Source organism: Agelaius tricolor, unplaced genomic scaffold, assembly GCF_023055355.1.
Source record: "Agelaius tricolor isolate 1412-34295 unplaced genomic scaffold, bAgeTri1.0.p SCAF_1, whole genome shotgun sequence".
NCBI classification, from domain to species: domain Eukaryota; kingdom Metazoa; phylum Chordata; class Aves; order Passeriformes; family Icteridae; genus Agelaius; species Agelaius tricolor.
In genome coordinates, this window is record NW_027269261.1 from 53960090 (window position 1) to 53984299 (window position 24210).

The 24210-nt window shown below is 38.4% G+C and overlaps 1 protein-coding gene across 3 annotated transcripts in view; it reads right to left on the reverse strand.

Moving 5' to 3' along the window:
- SNX9 (sorting nexin 9) overlaps window positions 1–24210 on the reverse strand; it is a 61817-nt gene that overhangs the window by 17839 nt on the left and 19768 nt on the right. For 2 of the 3 annotated variants that reach the window (XM_071434839.1, XM_071434856.1), the window contains exons 3-11: window positions 22850–22924; window positions 21573–21695; window positions 7936–8119; window positions 7011–7164; window positions 5564–5648; window positions 4724–4849; window positions 4328–4445; window positions 1555–1685; window positions 38–141 (exon numbers count right to left, since the gene is read on the reverse strand). In XM_071434839.1, the coding sequence (XP_071290940.1) occupies window positions 38–141; window positions 1555–1685; window positions 4328–4445; window positions 4724–4849; window positions 5564–5648; window positions 7011–7164; window positions 7936–8119; window positions 21573–21695; window positions 22850–22924 (1100 nt within the window). The remainder of the gene's footprint in view (window positions 1–37; window positions 142–1554; window positions 1686–4327; window positions 4446–4723; window positions 4850–5563; window positions 5649–7010; window positions 7165–7935; window positions 8120–21572; window positions 21696–22849; window positions 22925–24210) is intronic. The other variant, XM_071434847.1, reaches the window with a different exon arrangement.

Consider the following 24210-nt stretch of genomic DNA (forward strand, 5'->3'; position numbering starts at 1 on the left):
ATATGCCCATACAAAAAAAAAAAAAAAATCACCTTACATTTCTACCATGTCCAAGTCAGGAGCTTCTGGTTCCATTGTAGAAAAGATCATGACTCCTACAGTTTCATCTTTTTCTGCCTTCCTTTTTCCAGTCTTCCACTCCTTAAAAAGAAAGAAAAAAAATAGAAAAGAGACACAAAGTTTGACCACCACTCATCCTTCTTTAAAGGCACGTGCTTAAGGAGTGAATTAAATGTTTAGGAGAGCTGTTAATGAACAGACCACCCCTGAATTAAAACCTTTCATTAAGAAGTGAAATCTTCAGAGGAGCCAAGGCTTTTTACAGTTTCCCAAAGTTCTCTCCCTCCTCCTTTGTGCGCTTTGTTATCTATATTCTAGGGTCAACAGACCCTTCTTGTTTATTACTGAGATACAGTGTAAGAACAATGACATTCAGCTGTCTCCACACATAGGTTAAGTCTCATATCAGAAGCTGCTCAAGAAGACCATGAAACTATTATGCAATTATCATACTAAGTTCTTAGTGGTTAAAAATTCCCTATGTATTGCAACATCTGTACTGTTTATACATCTATAAATAAGAAACTAAGAAGTGCTGACTAGCTGGAAGAATTATACAACTCCCCACTAACCATCCAACTAGCATTTCACCAGGACTAGTATTTACTATGTTATTAAGCCTCTACTTACAGGATCACAGAATAATTCTGGTTAGAAGTATGTTGGTAGTTCAACCTCTGACTCAAAACTGGTCATCTGTGACCTCAGTCACAGGGGACTTGAACCTTGCAAATTTTTAAGACCAGACTGGATAATTTACTTTTTCAGCAAATTCTATGTGTGTTTAGAAGTATGATTATTTTGAAGAGAAAGCAGCAGGGTGTTTCTGTTTATTTCCTAATGAGTAACAGAGCTGGAGCTCAATCATGAAGAAACTATTATTTACTGAAGGTTTACTTACTTTATTTATCATTTACTGAAGATATTAAAATCTCTTTTTAAAAAAGCATAATAAAGTGTGTGTGTGTGTGAATAAAAAATGGCTGGTTATATCAGGTAAGGCTGCAACATAGTGCTTTTTTACAGTGAGAAACTGTGGTTTTGAGGGATAGGGATGGGGCAGGGGGCTGTTTTTAAATATAATACAGGCACAACCTAGATCTGCTATAAAGTAGCTTTTGTTAGCAGAGCAGCACCACTCAGACGATCACAGTGATTACTAAATCCAGCAGAGACACAGCAGGGTAACAGCCAAAGGAGTTTTATATATCTTCCTATTCTGCTGGAGGATACAAACTGTCCCTTGAAAGACTGGCAACAAAGTTACTTTTTGAAGAGCACAGCTATATGGGAATGGTGTGTGGCATTTCACAGGAGCAATTTTATGCCTTGTTTTGATCGATCAGCTGAGTTAGGAATCCCAGCAGTTTCCAGCCCATCACTACTGCCCACAGTGAGGCGGCCACAGAGCCAAACTCTTGGTTTGAAGGGAAGTGTGGGGGGACAGCAATTCCTCAATCTCAGTCTGTGTGAGAACTTTATTTCATTTCCTACCTTCTCATCTCGGAAATTGAGAAATTGCTGGAAAACTTCACTTTCTGAGACAACAGGATGGCGACACATTCTTGTCATCCAAGCCTGCAGCCTCTCCATGCGCATTTTGATAAATTCTTCTTCAAAGCGTCCTGTTAGACATTGAGCAATAATTGTTACATATACAGGCTAGCACCTTCAAATTCCTTTTTTAAATTTAAATTGAAACAACCTGTAATTCGTCTGGTGAGTTATTAACAATTTAATGACTCTGAACTTAAAAGAATCACAGAATCCTGAGTTGGAATGGAGTCACAGGAATCATTGAGTCCAACTCATAAAAAAATGGCCCATTATGCTAACAAACAAAAAGAACCTTAAATTGATTGATTTTAAATATTGATTACTGATCAAGAGTTCTGATCCTTTTTAAGATAGCCACAAAATATTAAAAAAACCTGATACCCACCCACAATTCAACTACATTTTAAAAAAACCCCAAAAAACTAACGAGCTTTTGGACAGAAAAACTAGGTATTCAGATGACCCAAGAGAAAAGCCAGGTAAAGGCTTGGAATGAAGGTATTCTTCTGGTACAGTTTAGTAAAGTCTTGGTCAATATGAAGTTCAAAACCAGTGAAGAAAAAAGAACTACAATCCAAGCTGCCATGTGCAAGCTAACAAAGCACTGAAATTAAATAGCTCAAAAAACATTTAAATTGGATTGCTCAAAAATATCTGAAATTGTTCAAACACAAATCACAGATTTAAAAAGCAGTGCCTCCTTTAAACATACTTCCATATAGGTAAACTGTGGGGAAAAAAAAATCAAAAATATCAATAAATCATATGCGTAAACTGGTTAGAACATACACATACATATAAGACTAACTGATTTTTTTGGTACTTAAGGTATTTTTAATACAAACTAAATAAGTAACCATTTTTTCTTAAACTAGTAATGCATCATCACTGCATATTCATAAGTACCTTTTTGTTTAAGTAGAAACTGTCTTCTTGAGATAATCCTTTCTAATTTAAAAAAAGTGCATGACATCAGACTTCTAAAGCATACAGGGACGGGGATTTGTAAGAAAATAGAAATTCCTCCAGCACCCGACTCCTCGGATTTCCACAGCAGCACAGATTACAAGCCTTGAACGCATGCATGAATATAATTGAACTGTTTGAATGAAATTCTACTGCATAGTTACTATGGCAGCAGATCTACAAAGTTGAGGTTTTTGTGGTTTAGGTTTTAGTTTTTTGGGTTTTTTGTTTTTTTGCAAATATGGAAACTAGCAAGACTAGCAGGTAAATAACAGAACTGATGAAAAATGAACTTTGTGTATGTATCTTTTTCTGCAAATTGGCAAAAAAAAAAAAAATCAAACACTGTGGAAGAGACATTCTATACCCTTCAGTAATCCTTTGCTTAATTTTTAATCTATACAGAAATCTCCACAGCATTCCTGCAAGGAGTGCAGAACACCAGAACAGCAGCAGCTGCAAGTTACATGCTGATCATTAAGCATATCATCACCAGGTTATCATTAAAACCAGGATCCTGACAAAGTCAGTCGGGAGTCTTGCTCTCTCAAGAAAAATTGACAGAAATGCTTTTGTAGACAGTGTTCAGAAAGAAGCCTCCTAAACACAGTGAAAGATAAGCACCCTTTTTCCAGTTTCTTCATGTTTCAGAAAAAGAGACACACTTTTTTTTTTTAATTTTTTTTTTTGCATGGTGCAAGGTATTCTCTCCCACAGATTCCAGAAGACAGAAATTCACAAGCAATGGATTTTGCCAAGGACTGATGCAAGACTCTTGGGTCTTTTAAGATATAGTTACAATGAAATCTAGGGACCCCATCATGTCTTCTGGTTTCCTGTTAACAGACATGCACACGTTTAATAGAAATGCTGGTCAATTCTAAACACGAGGCTAAGGGGAAGAAGTCACTTCCTCACTTTTCAGTTTCCTCGGCATTTATCCCAGCAACTTCATCAATGCTCAGCTTTCTTCAAACACAGCAGAGCTGCTGCATTTTGAGTGATGCCCACAGCCACGTGGTTGGCAATATGCCGATGCTTATATCTTTGGTTTTGGCTTTTTATCTTAAATGCTGTATAAGTTTACCAGAAAACATACAAGTGGAAGTGGGCTAAAGTAATACATTTTCCTACTATACAGGTGTCCATTCTTTCTTTCACATGCACTTTAGCACACACTTGTAGAAAGGAAGCCAGAGACTACTGAAAATGCATAGGCATTGTTGCATAGGCATTCTGTTGCAATGACCAAACTCAGGTGCATTTAAAGGACCCAAGCCCACTTTTCTTGAATTCAGAACAAAAGATTTCCACAAGCTTCACAGTTTGGTCAAGCTGAACTGACATCAAACCAGAGCAGAACACTATATGAATGAAAGACGCTTTCTAAATCAAGTGTGAAATCAAGCAAGAGGAGAAACAGCTGCAACATTTCACTTGGAAGCAAAAAATCCCCATCCCAACCAGTCAGAGGATGCTCCCTTTCCTCTGGGAACTTTGTGTCAAAGCTCCTACAACATAAAATATGTACAATCAAATGCAAAAGCGATTCTCCTAGTATTGATCTGTTATTATCAATCAGTCATAACAACTCATCATAAGGTTTGAGTGGAGAAAGGTAGGGGTTTCTTTGATACCTTATTTAAAAATAATGGAAAAAAAAACCAGTAAGAAATAACTAAACCTTATAAAAATTTGATTTCTTTATTTCCCATTCCATGAATTCAGAACTGGGAATAATTACCTGTTACTTGCTTGTCTGGAAGAGAAGGGATTGGAATGGCTAATCCAAATTTAACCAGGAGCCGCTCATACAGCCAGTCAAAGTGCTTGTATCTGTGGTTGACAGACCGATTAGTGTTCTGGAAGAGAAACACAACTCTGAACTTGGACAGGCAGCTACACACAGTCACATGAAACAAGCATGACCAGAATGGTAACCACATGGAATGTAAATATAATTTATGAATTAGAGCCTTAATACAGAAGAACTTGAAATTCTAGAAGAAAGCAAATCCTTGGGGTAAAAAAATATGACAACTACCATTTACTCTTACAATGCCCTTACCAAGTCACACAATTTCTATTTCTATATGACACATATTTGTGAGACAAAAGATCCTGTTTCAGATACACTTACAGTGCAGGTCAGCTGATACTCAATGTAGCTCTTGAGACCATACATTTTAGAACCTTTCTTGGGATCTGCCACCACACAGTCAAATGTAGAGGTAGGATATACCCACATTGGGCCATAATCACCAATCTGTAAGAAATTGCAAATATTATCTTTGAATACATCATGTTGCACAAGCTAAAAATAAGGAGATAAATATCTTCTCTCTTCACTTGAGAGCTTCCATTGATTTCAGTGAGAGGCTGAGAGTCTGGAAACAGAGAGGCTTCTTGCAATCAGGGACAAAAGACCGCAGCTGACTTTATCTTGTGTATTTTACAATTTTTCACAAATAACAAAGGAATGGCGAATTCTAAGACTATTTCAACCACATTTTGCTAGAACAGCATATAGACAGAAGAGTTTGGTTTTCAGATCAGAAAGTGACCTGACCATCAGGACTGAGCATTGTAAACCTCTACAAATGTAGCTCTTACATGTAACTATCTAGATAATGAATAGACAATGTAACGCATTTGCTCTGCATCCCAATCCCAAAAAGGAAGATGTTCATCACAAGTATGCAGATAGAGCATGAGGAAACAAGTACTGAAAAGAATAATCATCATCACACTTATGATTTTTATTATGGCAGTTCTATTTCTAATTATGTGTTCATTATCAGTTTCTTCTGACCCAAATATATATAGCAACCTTGAGGATAAAAGTTCAGTAAAGAAAACAGGGAAAGGTGAGGAGGATTATAAAACCCAACCAACCAACAAAACCCAGCCAACCAAAAAAAAGAAAACCAAAAGAACCCGTACCACCCACAGAGAAAAATTATACACAACCCCAGCTTACAATTATGGGAATTTTTTCTTTGGGTTTTGCTAGCTGCTTTGCCAATAGATACTGTTCCATTCCAGGTTTTGCAAATCCAGGAAACCTAGCAATAAAATGAGGTGATTAGTTAATTCTCCTTTCTTTGACATATGCAGAACTACCTGCCATTACAGGAAAAAAACCCTAAATATTTCTCAAGTATAGAAAAAAGTTTACATGAATTACTGTAACAATTTTGTGTGTGTCCTGTGTGTCTGTGTGTGTAATAGGCCCCTTCTTGCAGAGCAAAGTTGTTATTCCTGCTCTGCTGACCACCATACCAAACATAACAGGACGTCACAAAGTATCATCTATCACTCCTCTGCAGCCTCACCCTCTCCGGAAACACCGCACACAGACAGATGCTCATGCACCTGAGATTTCAAATTACAAGAATTCAATCATCTGAAAGAATCATAAACAAAAGATCGACCAAGAGCTTCTAAACATGAGTTATCTTAAATAATTTATCCACCAATTAAAAGGAAGCCAAACAATCACTATAATATTCTAAAAGTCTTACAAAATGTCTTATAAAAAGTAAATGGTGGTCCTCTTTCTAATTAGGAAGATAATTAGCCCTTGCAGTACTGCCAAACTGCTTGCAGAAACATGAGCAGTAAAGCAGGACTTACTCCATGGACAAAAAAATCTCTTATAAAAGGTATTTTTCTGAGTTTACAACAAGTAAACAATGATGTACAGGTACTCATGCAACACTGGACATAAAAACCCACTGATGAACAAAATTAACTAGTCATGCAGAGACTGTTGATTTTAGTTAGATACCCAAGGAACCATTATTCTACAATCTTTTTCCATTCTGCTTTCATCTATTCAGAGATTACCACACACTAGCTCTCAGAGTAACAGCAGCTTTAGAACAATCAAATATTAAGCTACAACATGAGACAATGCTAGTATAACCCTGAAAAAGCTTGGTGCTACTGTAGGATTTTTATCTATAAAATCAAACTTTCTGTGGCTCAAGAATCAACTTGGAAGATGCACAAACACAATAGAACAGAAGTTTTCCCCACCAGAAACTAAGATTGCTCAAGAACTCTGGGGTAGCATCTCTGATCAGTTTCTACTGTATGAACAAGTCATCCACCACCTTCGACTTTCATTAAGAACAAACTGTCAAACACAGTTAAATTTCAAAGACTTGAAGCTCAGGCATTGTGAAAGTGTCATCTGCCTGTATGACACCTTCAAAAATTAAAGAGCTTTGTCATGTACTTTCAAGCTTTCAGGGATCTGTGTCCACTGCTTGCTTAAGGAATATGCCGAACTACAAATCCACCTTCTCTTCTGCCCCAAAACTGTAATTTACATTGCTTATTTCAATGATGTTGAATTTACACATCTTGACAAATTCCAATTCTCTTCAATATATACACATTTCCCCTATATTTTCCATTACTTGTTAAGTGGTAACTTCATAGCAGCTGCACGAGAATTTCCACGCTGGACCCCCCCAGCCTCTGATGCCTCAGTCTCCTTGTAACCAAGGTAAGATGGTGAAGTTGATTTTGGGTCATCCCAGTCATCATCCCAATCATCGTCATCAGCAGCTGCTGAAGTACAGGAGGGATCAGGGGACAGGGAAAGGAGAAAGTTACATAATTTCTCTTCAAAAGCAGAAGCAGGTACTTCAGCACTCACATACAAATAATCAACGAGGTAATATATTAAAATCTCTTTCAGCCTTCTATTTTACTATTCCTCCTCAATTACCACTATCTCTATCAAATACAACCTGCAAAGCAGTGCACTAAAAATCCACTGAGGAAGAAGAAAATAAAGAAAAAAAAATAAAGAAGAGATGATGGTGTGTTAAGATGAACTCAATTGTGTTCCATATTCATAGACTCCAAGTTAGCATTCCCCAGTTATGAGTTCTCCCCTTAATTTAGATGGTTACTATAAAAGGTAGAGAAGCCTTCTGAAAAGCTAGTCACTTCTTAAAATTAAAGATTTAAGAGACTATTCCTTCAAAGGCCTGAGAGCACAAATTGAAGGGAGTTTAAAAGTTCGTTATGCAAGCTGAACGACATGCCTGAGAATAGATCATGTATGTACAAGATTTTGGTTTGTCAGATTTCCATAAAAGTTTGAGGCGTTTGTTACTGTGGAACCAATTTTTTTTTTAATTATTTAATTTTTTTAAACCCCTACTAATTTAGTGTCCAGCTTACCCACATGGCAATGTGCTATTAGGAAACTGGTTTGGTTTTGTTTTTTTAAATAAACCATGGTCTATAGTTATGAAAAATTAAATAATTCTTACCTCTACTGTCCACCTACCCTAATTTATTAAGGAAAAAAAAAGAGCATTATTAGCACACCTGGTCCTTGATATGCCTGTGGATGACCAAATGCTGCTGCTGCCTCCCAGTTATTTGAAGCGCTGTTCCTCTGCCCAGGTGCACTTTCAGGTTTCGCTGCCCAGCTGTCAACAGCATTTCCATTATCCCAGTTCCCAGACTTCCCAACGTTCCAGCTGGACCAAGGATCATTGGCAATGCTTGCCTACATTGTATGAAGACAAAAGTAAAGAAGAATTGCTGAAGAAATTACCAACAACCACATACTTTTCTCCTGAAGTCTTTCACCTCCTGTTGGTAGGCTGAGTTTGCATTCAGCACTTCACTTGGATTTAGAAGCAGCTGCCAAATCTTGCATTTCCAGCTACACAACTCTTGCATGCAGCAAGCACTGGGAAGAACTGCTCAGCTTTCCAGCAATGTGACACCAATACATACTAATAAGAGTGCTTCTCCTCAGGGTAACTAAATTATTTGTTGCAACAGTATTAGGAAGCAATCTCAGCCATAGTAATTATTTTACACTGACACCTTAGTAAGTATGGTACTTGTGAACTATTAATTACCTAAAGCCATGGGCTAAATAGCACATTTAAAACCAGAACTCAGAAGTCAAGAATTAGGTTTTGTAAATACTTATTTTATCAAACTTAGATTAGTGGCTTTACTAAAAGCAAATAATAAATTGCCCATCCACACCATCACTACTGGTGTGGCAGTTAGGGAGTTAAAGCCTAACCTGATGAGCTTCCCTGTCAGAGCTTAACTCATTCACAGTGAAGATGGGGGAAGAAAACAGACATCTGCCAGGGAACAGTCTGGTATCTCCCTGTAGACCTACTCTCTCAGCATAAGCTTGTGGTGAAGGCACTCACACACCCCCTTCTGCCAATGCTGTTGTGGAGGTGGAAACCTCAGTGAAGGAGTGCAGAGCAGACATGCTAACTGCTGCATTTGGCAAGTTCATCTTGGCTTAATAGCTTAGCATCCTGCTCAGCTCCTTGATTTTAACAGTACACTTTGAAAAAGCATTGACTGGTTAAGTGTAGTCTACTCCAGACACTTAGTGCAGAGACTTGCCGGCAGAAAGAAAAACTGCACACATATCGAAACCCACACACCCAAAGTGTAGGAGGAAGAAAGAGAAGAGGAAGGAAAGCAAACAAAGCTGAGAAGGCTTGTTTTGTTCAGCAGAGGGAGAAACTGAGTTTTGTAAAAAGAAGTCTCAAATCCTACTGATGCTAGTTCATTATTTTTACCATGAAGAAGCATATAAAAGAAAAAGTGCCTTATATAAATTAATTACTATTAGACTACAACATTTACATGTATCTTAGAACATTTGCCAATACAGGAAATTTAAAAAAACTCCCACTAAAAATTAAATTATTATCTGCAAAAATGTTGCATAAGTGTCTTACACAAAAAAGATACAGCTACTCCACATCCCAATTTTTTCCACTAAATATTCTTTCATCTCATTTTAACTTTGATATTCTACTTAGGAATAAGAAGTCTCCCTTCAGTTTTTCCTTAAATAAAGTCATCTGACAGTCAGATTTCATAGACAGTATCAAATCATAAAGACTCAAAAATTATGTTATTACATAACACCTTTATATATTTAGGTTCACAACTCCTTACGGGATGTGGAAATTAAGACCAAGCCCCCAAGCTGGGGAGCAAAATCACCATTCACAAGACTCACAACCGTCAGTAGGTCTCTAGGAATTGAGAGAGAGAGACAGATTATGTGGAAAGCTTCTATAGTGATAGGTTGGGAATTTTTTTATTTTTTTTGAGAATGAAACTGATGCAAGAACATTATTCCCTGAGGGGGCAACACTCTTGGATAGCTGATACCCAGTGCTACTTCGAGCAAATTACAAAGATAGCTTACACCAGTCTGCTCTCTTCCTATCTTCCTATTTCAAAGAGAAATAACCACATGTGGCATTAGCCAGAGCTCATTCCTGGCTAAATGAAAACACACAGGGCTGGGGCCCAACCACATGGAAAAGCATGCTTGATTCTAACATAACTTGGAGCACCTAGAAAAGACTAGTCTGCATAATATTAATGCACCAATACTTCTGCAATATATGTTTTGCTGATCACTAGCAAATGCAAGTCCAGAAGTGGCATGATCACCAAAAGACTGAGTAAAGTTTTCCTCTTTTCTGTAGTAGTTCATATGAAATCTGGTACATGAGTAAATGGTAAAGAAACCTTAAAATCTGCTGCAAAAAAAGAGGAGGGCAATAATATTGACACTACTAAAGAATGACTGCCAAGAGCAATCATCACATTCACAGAAAAATGCTGATATACACAGATGCTGTACAGCAAAGGGAAATGTATTACTTAAATTGTGCTCCCAGATGTCTTATCTCCATGTACCTAGGTGGAAGCACTCTTCAAATCAGAACAATTTACTTCTAAAGTGTCCAAGAAAGCTGTGGGGTAAGCTCTTACCCCTAGGTGTATCACCTATAGGCTATAAAAGGGGTGGAATATACTATTCTCCCCTCTGTTCCTTTCAGCCAAAGGATCCCCATTTCTTCTGAAGCACTGGGGAAGAGAGTAAGACATGGCTTAGGAACCTATAGATCACAACTTTCAAGGAGCACTTACAGGACCCTCTTCAACTTTCTTGAAATGTTTTCCTACATGCACACATACTGTGGACACTTCTAAGTGGCAGTTAACAATCAGAAAACATGGAGAAGGGCTCAGGAATCAGGCCTGCCATCCTCAAGGTCTTGGAGCATCATGGAGGACCAACTAAAGACATAGCAGTTATTAAAAAGGTCATCTCAGCCCCAGTGAGTAGTTCTGTGCATTTCAGCCACTGACAATCTTCATACAAGAAACCATTTGTGTGGCCTAGCCCTGGCTGAATAAACCCTAATTAAACCTCAAGTATTTTGCATCAAGCCACGTTCTTACAGCTTTAGTTTTCCATAACTGAAATTGATAATCCCCTGGTATTTCCTTAGTGAAGAAAGGTGAAGAGCCCTTGCAACAAGCTGATATTTAGTCAATATAATTTGATACAGCACACCTAATATCCAAGTATTCAAGCCTTCTCAAATGTACACAAAAAGAATTGCCACACCCCACAACTAAGAAACTGATCAGCCTTCAAATTAAACATTGCAACTCCTTGCTCCCCAAGGTACATCAACCACAGCACATTTTCCAAAGACTGATCAGGAGAGCAGAGCTCAGCCCATGGGTGATTCAAACAAGTATACTGAGATTAAATTTAAGGATAAACTCCTAAAAGGCAGCTGATTCATCCTTATGTAGACTATTAGGTACTTGCTCACTCCTATTGTCCTAGGAGTAAAAACAAGACAAAAGGGCTGTGTTGGGAACTGACAACAGAGGGAACTATTGCTGAATGTTCTAAGAGGATTCCACTAAGGGCAGATTCAAGCTCACTACAGGAACAGATCACTACTGGTGGGGCCTGGAGGATGGAAGGAGAAGCCTAGTATGTTTTTAAAGATCTAATAATAGTTGAATGAGAAAAAATTCCACCACAACAGAAAAATCCTCAGCTTGGAAGTGGAATGTCAGTATCTTTACCAAAAGAATGAATTAAATAGAAGTGACATATTTGCTCTTTTCCAGAGAATTCAAAGCTATTGTAAAGACAGTAAAGCTAAGATGAGGCACTGAGGTATCTCTCTGTCCTGGCTAAAAATCTTTATTTGCTCTCCTGGCCAACTAATTTGTTTCTGGCAGACTCCTTCCTCATATTAATGCATGCCCCTGATGGACAAATAGGTCCACTCTACTGCTGAAGGACAAAAGCCAAAACAAATACAATGTTCAGATGGTAAAACTAATTTAGGTACCCAGAAAGACCTAGGTGAAGTGTGCCATCAAAAATAATGACCTCCAACTGTAAGAAATACACCTTGAAATCTACTCGGAGACAGAAGCCATGCTGAAGCAGTGAGTAGCAAAAGTAAGCCTGATCAGATCAAGGGAAGTTCAGGACAGCCAAAGCTGAAATGAGAAGTGTTATGCTCTTGAAGAGGGGTTTAAAAGAGACAGACAGCACAGAGCAATGGCAGAAAACACAAGAAAAGTCAAGGTGACTCAGCTCAATAGCTCACAGGAATGAACATACCTCTCCAGTTTTATAGCTGCCTTAGTTACCTGCATGGAAACAAAGCCTTAAGCATACTCAGACATTACACTAAACTTCTTTGGATAACAGTCTCTGATAGACACATTTAAAAAAACCCCAAACAACTGAGTATATAGACGGACACCTTAAAAATCAAGTGGTTTTCTCCATGAAGAAAGATGAAGGGCTAAAAGCCTATTCTGCAGCAATCACAGAACTGCATTCACTGTGCTGTTTAAGACAGAACAAGTGTGCACATTAGCAGATAACTGAAGCAGCTGCCATACCCACAATATTTTATGGCTAAGCTTTCTTCTTGGTAGATTATTTCATTAGCATTGTGGTCCAGGGCATTTGTTCCACTTCTGAAGGAAGGCCCTCTTTTCTATAGTACAACATAAACATCTTTAAAGAAATCCTCTAGGAAAAGCAGAAGTCGAGATGGGCTAGATTTTAAAGAATAACCAACTTTATGGACTTAGATACTAGAATTTTCCCTCAGATAAATACTTGACAGCAACATGACCTCCGGAAGCAGCTGCCAAGGAAGCTGTGGTAATGCTGTTCTAGGAACCCATCTGTCTTTCAGCCACTCCTGTCTTCTCACTTCCTTCCTGAGGAAACAATCATCCAACACCTCCACTACCAACCCCACTGCCCCCTTCAAAACTCTGCACCAGAGCTGGGCTTTGCCAGCCCACAAACAACCCAAAGCCAGACACAACTACTGGACACTCCCTGTTTTCAGTAGGAAATAAATTTAAACCAAACCACCAGTGGACAAACTGAGATAGTAGCATGAGCAGAGCAGTCAGTCTTTTGTTCTTTTCCTGTTTCAAATCCCATTTCCTTACCTATAAGGTTATTCACAACCAAACTGGACTAGGGGCTGCATTGCCTGTGCACAGTGCAGACACAGAATTTCCATCTATCATCTCCTGATTCAGCACAAAAAAATCCACCTTTGAAGTATGGAATGGTGTTTTAGAAAGATACATAATTTAGACTTGAGTAAAGAATACTGAGTGATAGGATGAGGGGAGGGGAAAACACGTCTATTGTCACCCTGACTGCTTCAGGGAAATTTTTTTTTTTTAATTAAAGTTTGCTTAATTTCAAATTTCAGACACTAAAAATTCTATATAATTTATTCAATGGAGTTCTCTCAGGTTTCTGTTTTTGTTACTCACACCTGCATATGTAAATGACAATCAAGTCACTTCTTTATATCCTTGTCTTCTCTTAAGCTGATTTCAATTCTTAATGGTTTTTTATTGAAACACAGATGAGAAATTTGAGACAGTTTTCTAAGTAGCAATCACAGCAATGCCAGAAAGAGAAGAAAGACTCCCTGTTCCTCTTTGATGTCGACTTGTGTCATCTAGACATCCCAGGATCCGGCTACAAAGATTAAACAAGGTTTTAGCCTTCCTTTTTGGGAAAACACTCTATTTTTGTTTGGAAACAGAGAAAGGGGTATCCCTAGTTGTCTTTTTTTTTTTTTTTTTGAGGAATTTAACAGTGTTACTGCCTATTTTCAGTTTATCACTTTCAATTACAAATGCCCAGGATTCTACTTTAAAAGAAGTGCTCAGTGAGAAAAAAAACCCAAACCAAAAACACCACCAAAAACAAACAAACAAACAAAACCCCAAAACAAACAAATGAAAAAAACTTGGGAAGGAAACAACATATTGCAGTAAGCCCCCTGCTGTGGTGCAGGGGAATGTGCAACACGTGTGTGCCACATGGCACTGTAAGTTTGCAGGTTAGCTGAAATGCTAACAATCCCAGGCATCAGTACAGGCTGGGGCCTGACCTGCTGGGAAGCAGCTCTGCAGAGAAGGACCTGGAGGTCCTTGAGCATGTCCATGAGCCAGCAGTGTGTCCTGGTGGCCAAGAAGGCCAATTGCACCCTGGGTGCATTAGAAAGAGCATTGCCTGCAGATTGAGGAGGTGATCCTGCCCCTCTGCTCAGCCCTGGTGAGGCCTCATCTGGAGAGCTGTGCCCAGTTCTGGGCTCCTCAGCAAAAGAGACATGGAGCCCTTGGAGCAGATCCAAAGGAGGGCTACAAAGCTAATTAAGGGACTGGAGCACCTCTCTTATGAGGATAGAGGGAGCACCTCTCTTATGAGGAAAGGCTGAGGGAGCTTGGCCTGTTCAGCCTTGAGAAGAGATGACTGAGGGGACCTCATCAATGTCTATGAGTATCTGAAGGGAGGGTGCCAAGAGGATGGGTCCAGGCTCAGTTCAGTGGTGCCCAGCAACAGGACAAGGGGCAGTGAGCAGAAACTGATGCACAGGAAGTTCCACCTGAGCAGAAGGAAGAATTTCTTTACTGTGTGAGTGACTGTGCACTGGGAACAGGTTGCCCAGAGAGGTTGTGGAGTTCTCCTCACTGGAGATAGCCAACAACCATCTGGACACAGTTCTACACCATGTGCTCTAGGATGACCCTGTTTCAGTTGGGAGGTCAAACCAGACCCACTGTGGTCCCTTCCAGCCTGACCTATTCTGCAATTCTGTGAATCAGACAAGGAAAAAAAGTATACCAACACTGTAAACTGTGGAAAACTCAAGAGTAATATTTTGCCTGAGGGTATGGGTGCAGATGAAGGTGACGAGTGATCACAGTATTACACCAGTTTAACAACTTCCTGCCTAAACCTTTGCATTCCACTGTATCATCCACAAAAAAACTCAACACAACTCTATAATTGGAATTGATAAAATCACAGTCATATGTTGATGGTTATTTTTTAATATGTAAATTCGATTCAATTCAAAACAAGCAAGCCACTATTTTCAGTACTGTAGAGAAGCCATTGCCTTGTACTTTGCTTAAATGAAAGTTGGTCACAAATTCCTGTTACCAGTCTGAATGCAGGTGGTGGAGGGGAAAGAGTTGCTCTCAAATCACATGCAGCAATAGAGGATTTTATAGTGTCATTATCTGTAACAGGAACTGGAAGTTACAACTGTAATTGTAACTCCCTTGGTGAACCTACCTGCATATTTTATATGATAATTTAGCATACTGGTTTAACAAGACAAACTGGACCTAGTCAAGTACAAGCGAGTTACATTTCCTGTGATGATACTTCTCCTTTACTACACACACAGATTCATCAGAGAACAGAAATGTTCTCTGTTACAGGAATTTAATAACATGCATGTCAGAATTTCCACATAAGTAGAATACTGCACTTTTAATAGAAGCACTGTATTTATTTTCTTTAATCTTAGCATTTATTGCTGCTCACAGCAATTCAGGGAGGGGGAGTGGGAGTTATGGTATGCAAATTTAACAATGATAATTTGCCTTTCCACCACTTCATTGCAAAAAGCCTGAAAGATATGAAGTAAAATTTTTGGAAAAACTTCCTTAGTGCTCTCCTTACGCATGTTCAACAACTTATGTCTACATGCCAGGTAACTTGAGTTGCCTCAGCTCCTGGACATCAAACTAAGTGTTTTCACTAACTACTCATCCTGTCTATACGCCAGGTCCCACAGCTTTCAGAAGGGAAAGGATTCTGCATACATATGAATCCATTTATCTCACTTTGCTTCTGTGAGAGAAACTATCCCAACTGATTCCACTCTTACCGTTGGATAAAGCAATACAAACATCAGAGGTTTCTGTTAAATGCTTCCTGACCTATCCATGAGGCCTTGCTGCTCTGCTGAAGACACAAAACATGTGGATTCTCTAGGGTCAACATGAATCAATGGAAAAATCTCTAATTCACAAAAATACTAACTCTCAGGATACTTATTTTATCCCAAACTAAGAAGAACTGTACAATCATCTTCATCAAGAACTAGACTTAGCAGTGATTAGAGAATCAGTGTCAAGAAAAGGGAACAGCTCTTCTACAAATGCAACATACAGTTTGGTACAAGAACTATTTTTGTATCTTAAATACAGGGAAACCACATCTACAGCCCCTACGTCAATGAAGCTGTCATCCACTTCCACCCTGAAACAGAGAAGCAGTAACCCAATTTATTTTCATTTATACATTTCTAATACTAGCTTTCTATTCGGCAGAGAAGGGAAAAAAAAGAAAGAAAGCAAAAAGGCTATACTGAGCTCTAGAAGGAAGGGAGGAGAAACCATACAAACTAAAATATACAGAATACTAAAATTTATAGCATTTCTATCCTCTGTTCAAGGCTGCAGGTTACACAGGCTGTAAACAGCTGGACTACATTGTGGCAAGTTGTACATACAGTCTACTTATGGACCACTCATGAAATTACTGTACAGAGAGTGTTTTAACTTCCCAACAAAAAGAACTAGCTTGCACCAATATAGTTGTAACAAAATCTAAATAATTCAGATAAACACTATCATTAAAAGAGAGCTGCTACTTGTTCACAACTTTTAAAGCATTTTAGGTTAGATAAATGAAAAAATACCACAAGCTGTGGTTCAGAATAGGGGAAGAGAGATCATTGCTGTTAAAACAGCAGTCTCTGAACCTGAAACACAAACCAAATAAATGCAAATACATCCTTAACTAGAGAAGCACTAATCTTGGCCACCAGAAAAAACCCTAAACCAACCCAGCTGGAGGAGACAACTCAGAATTAATTTTACATTACTGATTGTATTTCCATACATACTTAAATTATGAAGGCTCCAAATGCCACCAAGATAATAACCTCTTCATCAACTGCAATAAGAAGCACTATCTAGAAGTGTGAAAGAGAATATCCTCTATTGCTACAGCTTCTGGAATAAACTCAGTATCAAAGAAATACTATAAGAGAAAAACACGTGATGCATTTTACATCAAAAATGATGATCTTTTTGTTCACTATTTGATAGGTTCACTTGGCTTAAACTGACAAAATTAATATTCATTTCAGTGCCATTATTATTCCAATACCAACAGAGTCTACAGGTAACTTACTTTAAGATAAATATATATATATGCAACTCTAACCAATAGAAATAGCATAAGTGCTGATATACTTACTCACTGGCTATTCCAAAGGACAGACTGAAATTAGCACCTTGCATTGCCACTCAGAGGAACAGTGGATTGACAGAGAAGAAAGATTACTCATTCCCTCTGCTCTCTATATCTAAGAGCTACCAAGTCAAAACAGCATGAGACTTAGAAAAGCCAAGCCAAGCCTCCATCCTTGGCAACTAAGGCTTCCTTAAATTGTATTTTCATGAATAATTTTTTAAAGCTTTTCAGACATTAAAGCACAAATGTTACAGGCAGATGCAACATTATATTCTCCTATCTGCTTATCTTATTCTAAGTGTGTGAATAGTTACCTTGAGTCAAATTTTTCCCTCATTTTGTGTTTAATTAGCTACATTGCTTCCCCTTTGCTTTCATGTCCCCAGCATCTTCTCAGATAGTTCTTTAAAAGAGCAGCTGCAAACTTTATCAAGGCAGCCATTGCTGGGACACTGCTGACGCAAGGAATGAGCTGGAGAGAGTGAACTGCCAAGGGTCAGGTAGAATTTTTCTCCTTAGGAATTATCTCTGTGCCCCTTTTCTACTGTCACTTTACATCTGTGGCAACCCCAGGCAGGGTACAATATCAAAGTGTTGCTGTGGTTACTGAGTCTTTCTCACTGAAGAAAAGGAAGGAAAAGAAACTGCTTTTAATAATTGCTCTTTAATTACTTTTCAGGAGATTATTTGCTGAACAACAACAAAAACCTTCTTAGGAAAATAGACAGAGAGCAGACAGGGATAGAAAATAGACAGGGAGCAGAACTGTGTTGGAGTCAATTATGTTTCCTTAACACAAAAAAATTATGGTTTCCAGAGTAGGAAACCAAAAGTCTCTTGTTTGACTGGAAAGCAAAAAGGGATGGGGGAAGAAGGAGAAGAGTTGCTATTTATCTTCCTGAGCAATGGTTATGCATGATGGGGCTCTGCTTTCCCAGAGGTGGCTGAACACCTGACTGCCCACGGGAAGCAGAGAATGAATGCTTTATTTTGCTTTGCCTGTATGTGAAGCTTTTGCTTTACCTACTATGCTCTATCTCCATCCAAGAGTTTACCCATTTTTATTACCCTTCTTGTTCTCTTCCCCACTCCTCTGAGGGGATAATAAGCTGCTGAGTGGCTTGAGCTGCCTACCAGGGTTAAATCACAACACTGTGGTTTAACTGGGCTCCTAAAAACAGAAAAGGAAAAAGCACCACACTCACATTTCAACACAGCCAGATCTATTATTTTAAATAAAGCTTGGCACTGAAAGACTACACAACAACCTGGTTTGGGTTTTTTTACTTACTGTTAGAAGAATGGAAGGAATTCTAAGAATTAAAACATCTTCTGACTTACTAAATTGGAGAGTGGGGGCATTGTACAACCATGTGTATGTGAGAGTGACAATGTTTATACAAAGGAATTTCTTCAATACAACAGTAGTAAGAAAAAAATCCTAAATCATCCTGTTTATTTAGAATTGCTTTTATAAAGATTTCTTGTAATAAACTTGCAACCTCACCGTGTTACTGCAAAATATAATAGATACCATCAAACATAAGTGTTTAGGAATACTGCTATATCTTACTCAGTCTACCAGACTAATCTATCTACAAACATTTTAATTCCCACTACAGTGCCACCTCCAGCATCCATTCCCTTTACACTGACACACAATTTATCATTTTTCTTAACTCTCCAGAGCCTGATGTGAGTTTTGTTTAAGATTAAAAACTTTGTATATTGACCTAGTTGGTCATTAAAGCTTTGAACAGGCTGTGCATCTGAACTCAAGTCAAAATGCCTCAGTGAACTCATGTTGAAAAACATAAATGTTATTGCAACCAAATTCAGAGTAATACATCTAGGAAGAAGGGCCATACCCACAAAGTAGGAGATTGCATTCTTATTGAAAGTGGCTCTTATTGAAAGAGACATGTCAGTTTGCAGGGGATGAGTGACTCAGCCTGACCTCCTGGTGCAGTATTACTGGAACCAATGCAATCCTTCTTTCTATCAGGTGTTTCTACACCAGTGCAGCAATGCCAAATCTGTCTGACACTGCGCGATCGATGTACACAGGAGCAATGCACACACTTCACAGACACAAGATCAAAGTCACTGCAGAAGAAAGCTTGCTTTTCTTCCTGAAAGCAAGAAAATAGGATCTTGCACCACACAGAGAGAATGAACGGACAGAATTTCTTAATTAAGGAAACAATTAGCCATAGAATTTTTGCAAAGAGAAAATGCCTGCACTAGAGAGCTCTCTGATCTGGGAGAAAGGCCTAACACTCAAAAGTGGAAGCCAGAACTGCTTCCAGACTGCTTAGGATACAAATTAAAATCCCATTAGCAATAAGCCACTAGAAAAAACTACCAGATATATGCCAGAAGCTGCGGAAAGCAGTACTCAAATCAAGATCTACAATTTTCTAGAAATAGCAGTTACTAAACTCAGTTAAAGAAAAAAAAGACTGGAGAAAATGAAAATAACTTTTGACATAAAACTCTGATCACATAACAGAATGGTTCCTCCTAAGGAAAAAACCATGAAAACTGAAGACCTAAAGACACCAGCCTGATGAAGGCTTCCCCTGCGTCTTGCATGGCCTTGACTCCATCCAGGTGCACACTGTCCTCCTCTCCCCTCCTCCATGTCAGTAACATAGTTTTACCATAAGGCACTACAGTACAGTGGTCCCCCCAGCTATCTCACACAGCATTTGAAGGATAACTGAGAGGAACAGGACACTTCTAAGAGCAGGGCACTGATGCAAATGTGACAAGCTATTTTCATGAAGTTACCCCTTTCCAAAATCTATGAAAAACCCCGCAATCTGTATATATTACAGGGACAGTACACTGTTGATCTTCTGTAAACTACAGTGTAAAGAGACCACATTTTCAAGCTTTTCACTGCTCTAGAAATGCAACTTCCAAAACTAGATTGCCAAAGTAATTCTCTATTATTTAGAATATAAGAGATTTTAACCTTTATTTTTTAACTTTATTTTAACCTTTCCCACTGCACAGACCAGACCTTTTTTCTTCTCTTCTCCGAGCACAAGCACAATGTTTTAAGCACAGAACAAGCTCTGACAGATACCTCTATTCCCATTCAAAATATTTGGTGTATTAGATTAGTAAGGAATTCTTCCTAGATCAAATTAAGCTATGTTTCTCCTCTGAGAAACAGTACTCTCTGATTTGGCAGCAAGTAGCTGCTGCAAATATCTCAAGCCTTCTCAGATGCAAAGTTTTGCTAGAAACACTACAGCAGAAAAAAAATGGGGCAAGAGTAACAGACAGCAAGGAAGAAAAGAGGTTCCCCATTTCGCACTCAAACTACTGCAGTTTTTACTGAGGCAAAACTAACCTATAATCAAAACCTTTTGCTCAGTCTGACATGAAAAACTCATGAAGGATTTAATGAATTCTGTGTTTAGCCTTACATATTAACTGGGTATCAATTAAAAAAAATAAACATTGAGACAGTCACAGTGAGGTTTGGAGTCCTCTAGTGAGGACATGCGATCACAAAATAACAATCCTGGAATTGTCCAGCTGACTACAAGGAAGCCCAAATCAAACACTCTACAGTCAATGAACAACGTTCACTGTCATACAAAAATGTCCCATGTAGAGTTTTCAAAGGATCTCACTTCATGTCAAAGTCCTGTGGTGCAATTAAGAAAACTAATAACTGATATTTAACTGACCTATAAACTAGGTGTGTCCCCCCAGCTGTTACCATAAGCAATGCATTTACTTTCCAACACAAAAGACCTTTGCATGCTGCTGTTGGAAAAACCCGCAGATTTTGTTCTTCTGTTGACCTATGGACTTCAAAATGTTTAGCTTCCTACATGTGGGACATGCACCAGTCTACAGACCATAAAAAACCAGTTCTGTTTAAGATAATGTGTCCTCAGATATCTAACCTGGAACAAAATATTTGCTGCTTAATGAACTGGTACACCAGGCAAAAAGCTATGAATAGAGGAACAAAAATATTCTTGCAGCAAACCGAAAGTCAGCCTCTTCTCCAATTGATAATGCATGAGTTTACTTCATCTTTTTTAATCCAAGAAACTACTCTTACTCAAATTCTGAGAAAGAAATATATCTATTCACTCTGGCTGCTGATGTATAGATCCCCTAATTGTATAAGACATCAAAAAAGAAAGCTCTGGTTCTTTAATAAGGTTAGCATACTAAAAGAAGTAGCTTGAAAATAAAATACATTTGCTAAGAGTGCACTTACACTTACAGAGACTGAAGTAGTCACAGATTTATATCATTGCAGACTGGAAAGAATAAAAATGCTCCATTTCTGAAAGTGTTAAGACTACTAAATTTTCCAGCAGTGACAGCATCTGACCAGTCACACACATCATTAATATTCAACAAAAATGTTCCCTAATGAAAACACAATTTTTTTAATTAGTACTTTCATGAAGGTTCACAAATAAAGTACAGCAAGCAATTACATCAATAAAAGTTTCCATGCCCACAGTGCCCAAAAAACCACAAGACCTACCTGATTACTGCTTTTGGCAGCAGAGTTGGTCTGAGCTGTACTTGAAGAAAGGGAATCAAAAAAGGCCTGATCAGCTAATGAGTTACCACAGCTAATGCCATCCTTTGCACCTTCTGTTATAATCTGAAATGGAAAAGGTTGAGAAAGATTTTTCATGCTTCAATTAACCAAATTATGCTTTATCATGTATAATCATCCTAACACTCATATCGCTGGACTTTAAGATGTTTGCATATAACCTTTTTAAATTCAAATTCAATTGAATTTTTTACAAGAAGCTGACATGATACTTTGGAGGATTTACTTCCACACAGATGGAACTAGGTTGCCTTACAACTACAACATACAAGACTGTTGTGGCAGTGAACACCTGCCTATAAATTGCTTAGGGAATAAAGGTTGTTAATGTAAGTGCCTGGAGACTGTTAACTCAGTGCTCAGGAGATGGAGTTGAGCCAGTACATTTAGAAAGCCAAAAGCTACCAGACCATGAGCTAACCAACTGAAGCAAAAACACAAGGTCATGCGAGCCAGAGTGATCCTGCTTTCCCTTCCCCTCCTCCCCCTTTTGTTTTTTTTTAAGTAAACACGGCATTGCTGAAGGAAGAGAGACACATGCCTTAAGAGGCTGCAGGAATTACAGCTAAGGTATTCACCCACCTAACCAGCAACCTGCACACATGCAGACACTGGGCCATCCAAGAGTGAACGTGATTGCAGGCTTTGCACTGTGATCCCATTCCGCCCCCAAAACAATACCACTGGTCTTTAAACAACAATCAGGACAACACACACTGAAGAGACAACAGAGGGTCTCAGTAAGAAGAAAAGCTGAGTAGTCCCTGGACTTGGTAACCCACATCCTGAGCCCCAGAAATGTGGCTCCATTCCAGATTTATGAGCATGTGTCAAGTCTGCCACAGCAACACCAGTGTATATGTGCATTACTCATTTAACGTCCATATTGCTATCTTCAGACAGAAAAAAGCCCCAATCATTGGATTATGAGACCCCCAAACCACAGCAGATTCAAAACAACTCATTTTTTAAATACTCAAGCTGTATTTACTATAGACAGCTTCCTCTTGCATTTCTTGGTAAACCACTAAGGAAGCTCAGAAGCTTCGGATGGCATGTTTGCACTGGTGTCCAAAGCCAGCTACAATTGCTACAGTGAGACTATGTATTCCAAGCTTTCTGTTTGAGCATTTCAGTTTGGTCAGCAAACCAGAGGATGGCTTTTTCAGAAGTTCTGCTTTCTTAGTGCAGTCACTTACCTCAACATAATCTGTTGGAACAAGTCCTCTCTCGCCTTGGCTGTTTTTTCCTTCTAACCAGCCTCCACCAACATCCTAAAAGAATTAATATAGACATGATTTTGCTAGATGGATCCCACAACATGCTTCAAATAGCTCAGCAGGAAGCACTGTCTTGCTGTCAAATGTCAAATGCTCAGCAGGAAGCAATGTCTTGCTGTCAATGTTCAAAACACAGCTATGACTGTGAAACTGAACAAACTCACTCAAAGCTGCTGAAGCAGCAGATACTCATTTAAACATAATGCAGACCATGCTGATTTTACACAGCTATTCTGGACTTCAGATTTTAACAAGCATGAAGGGGAAAAATAATTGATTTTTCAGCACTTTTGATCATTTATGAAACCACAATCAATTGTCTGGCCACAGACTGCATATAAACACGGCTATTAGTATGTCCATTTCAATGAATTAATTTTAATCAACAGACTATAAAGAAACAAGACGCAAAGAACAAAACTGTTGGTGATATCTGTAAAACCTCTGCCTCATTTATTGAAGGTGCAGACATGTGATGAGTGAGAGCTATCACCCACAGAAATGTTAAGGCTATTCTCAAAAATTAAAAAAGCCACATGCCACGTAAGATCTGGACTGATTCTTTCCACTTCACATTTCTTTTCAGAAGCAGTCTTATGCTATTAGTATAGAAGGAACTAACAACCCTTCAGTTCTGATCTCAGTGGGACATCCTGATATTGTTTGGGGTTTTTTAAACACATATTCTGCATACACTACGAAAGCTCTGTAGACATTTGCAGTTAAGTGAACTTAATTCCAGGACAACATTATCTGGAATAAGCCAGCTCTGTTTTAAATCAACCTGTTTAGGGAACACATAGCTACATGTCAAGCTAGTTCACAGATGAAAATTGGAGACATATATTCTAGACAGCAATTACTAAATTTTAGGCTTTCTTAATTTGCTTTTTAATTGATGTATTTCTTTATTCACAATTTTGTTCTTTCACTTCAAAATTTTATATAGTCCTGCACTTTACAGGCACTCCAATAAGGAGAAGCCTGCTTATGTATTCAAGATTTTATGCAGTAAAGATCAAGCAGTTAGTGAAATAACAACTTGAATTTATTTTCTCTTACATACCTAAAAGCTTAATATTCAAGAACACAAAAATAATTAGACATCTCAGATTATAAATTCAACTAGCTTGGTTAAACTGCAAGAGCAATGACATCTTGAGCCAGAAGTCATACTTGCAATGCTACACTTGAAAGCAATCATCATTGGACTTGCATGACTTCAGCTATTGCCATCTAAACTTATCATATAAAAAAAGACCAAGAACCTTTGGGGCAAT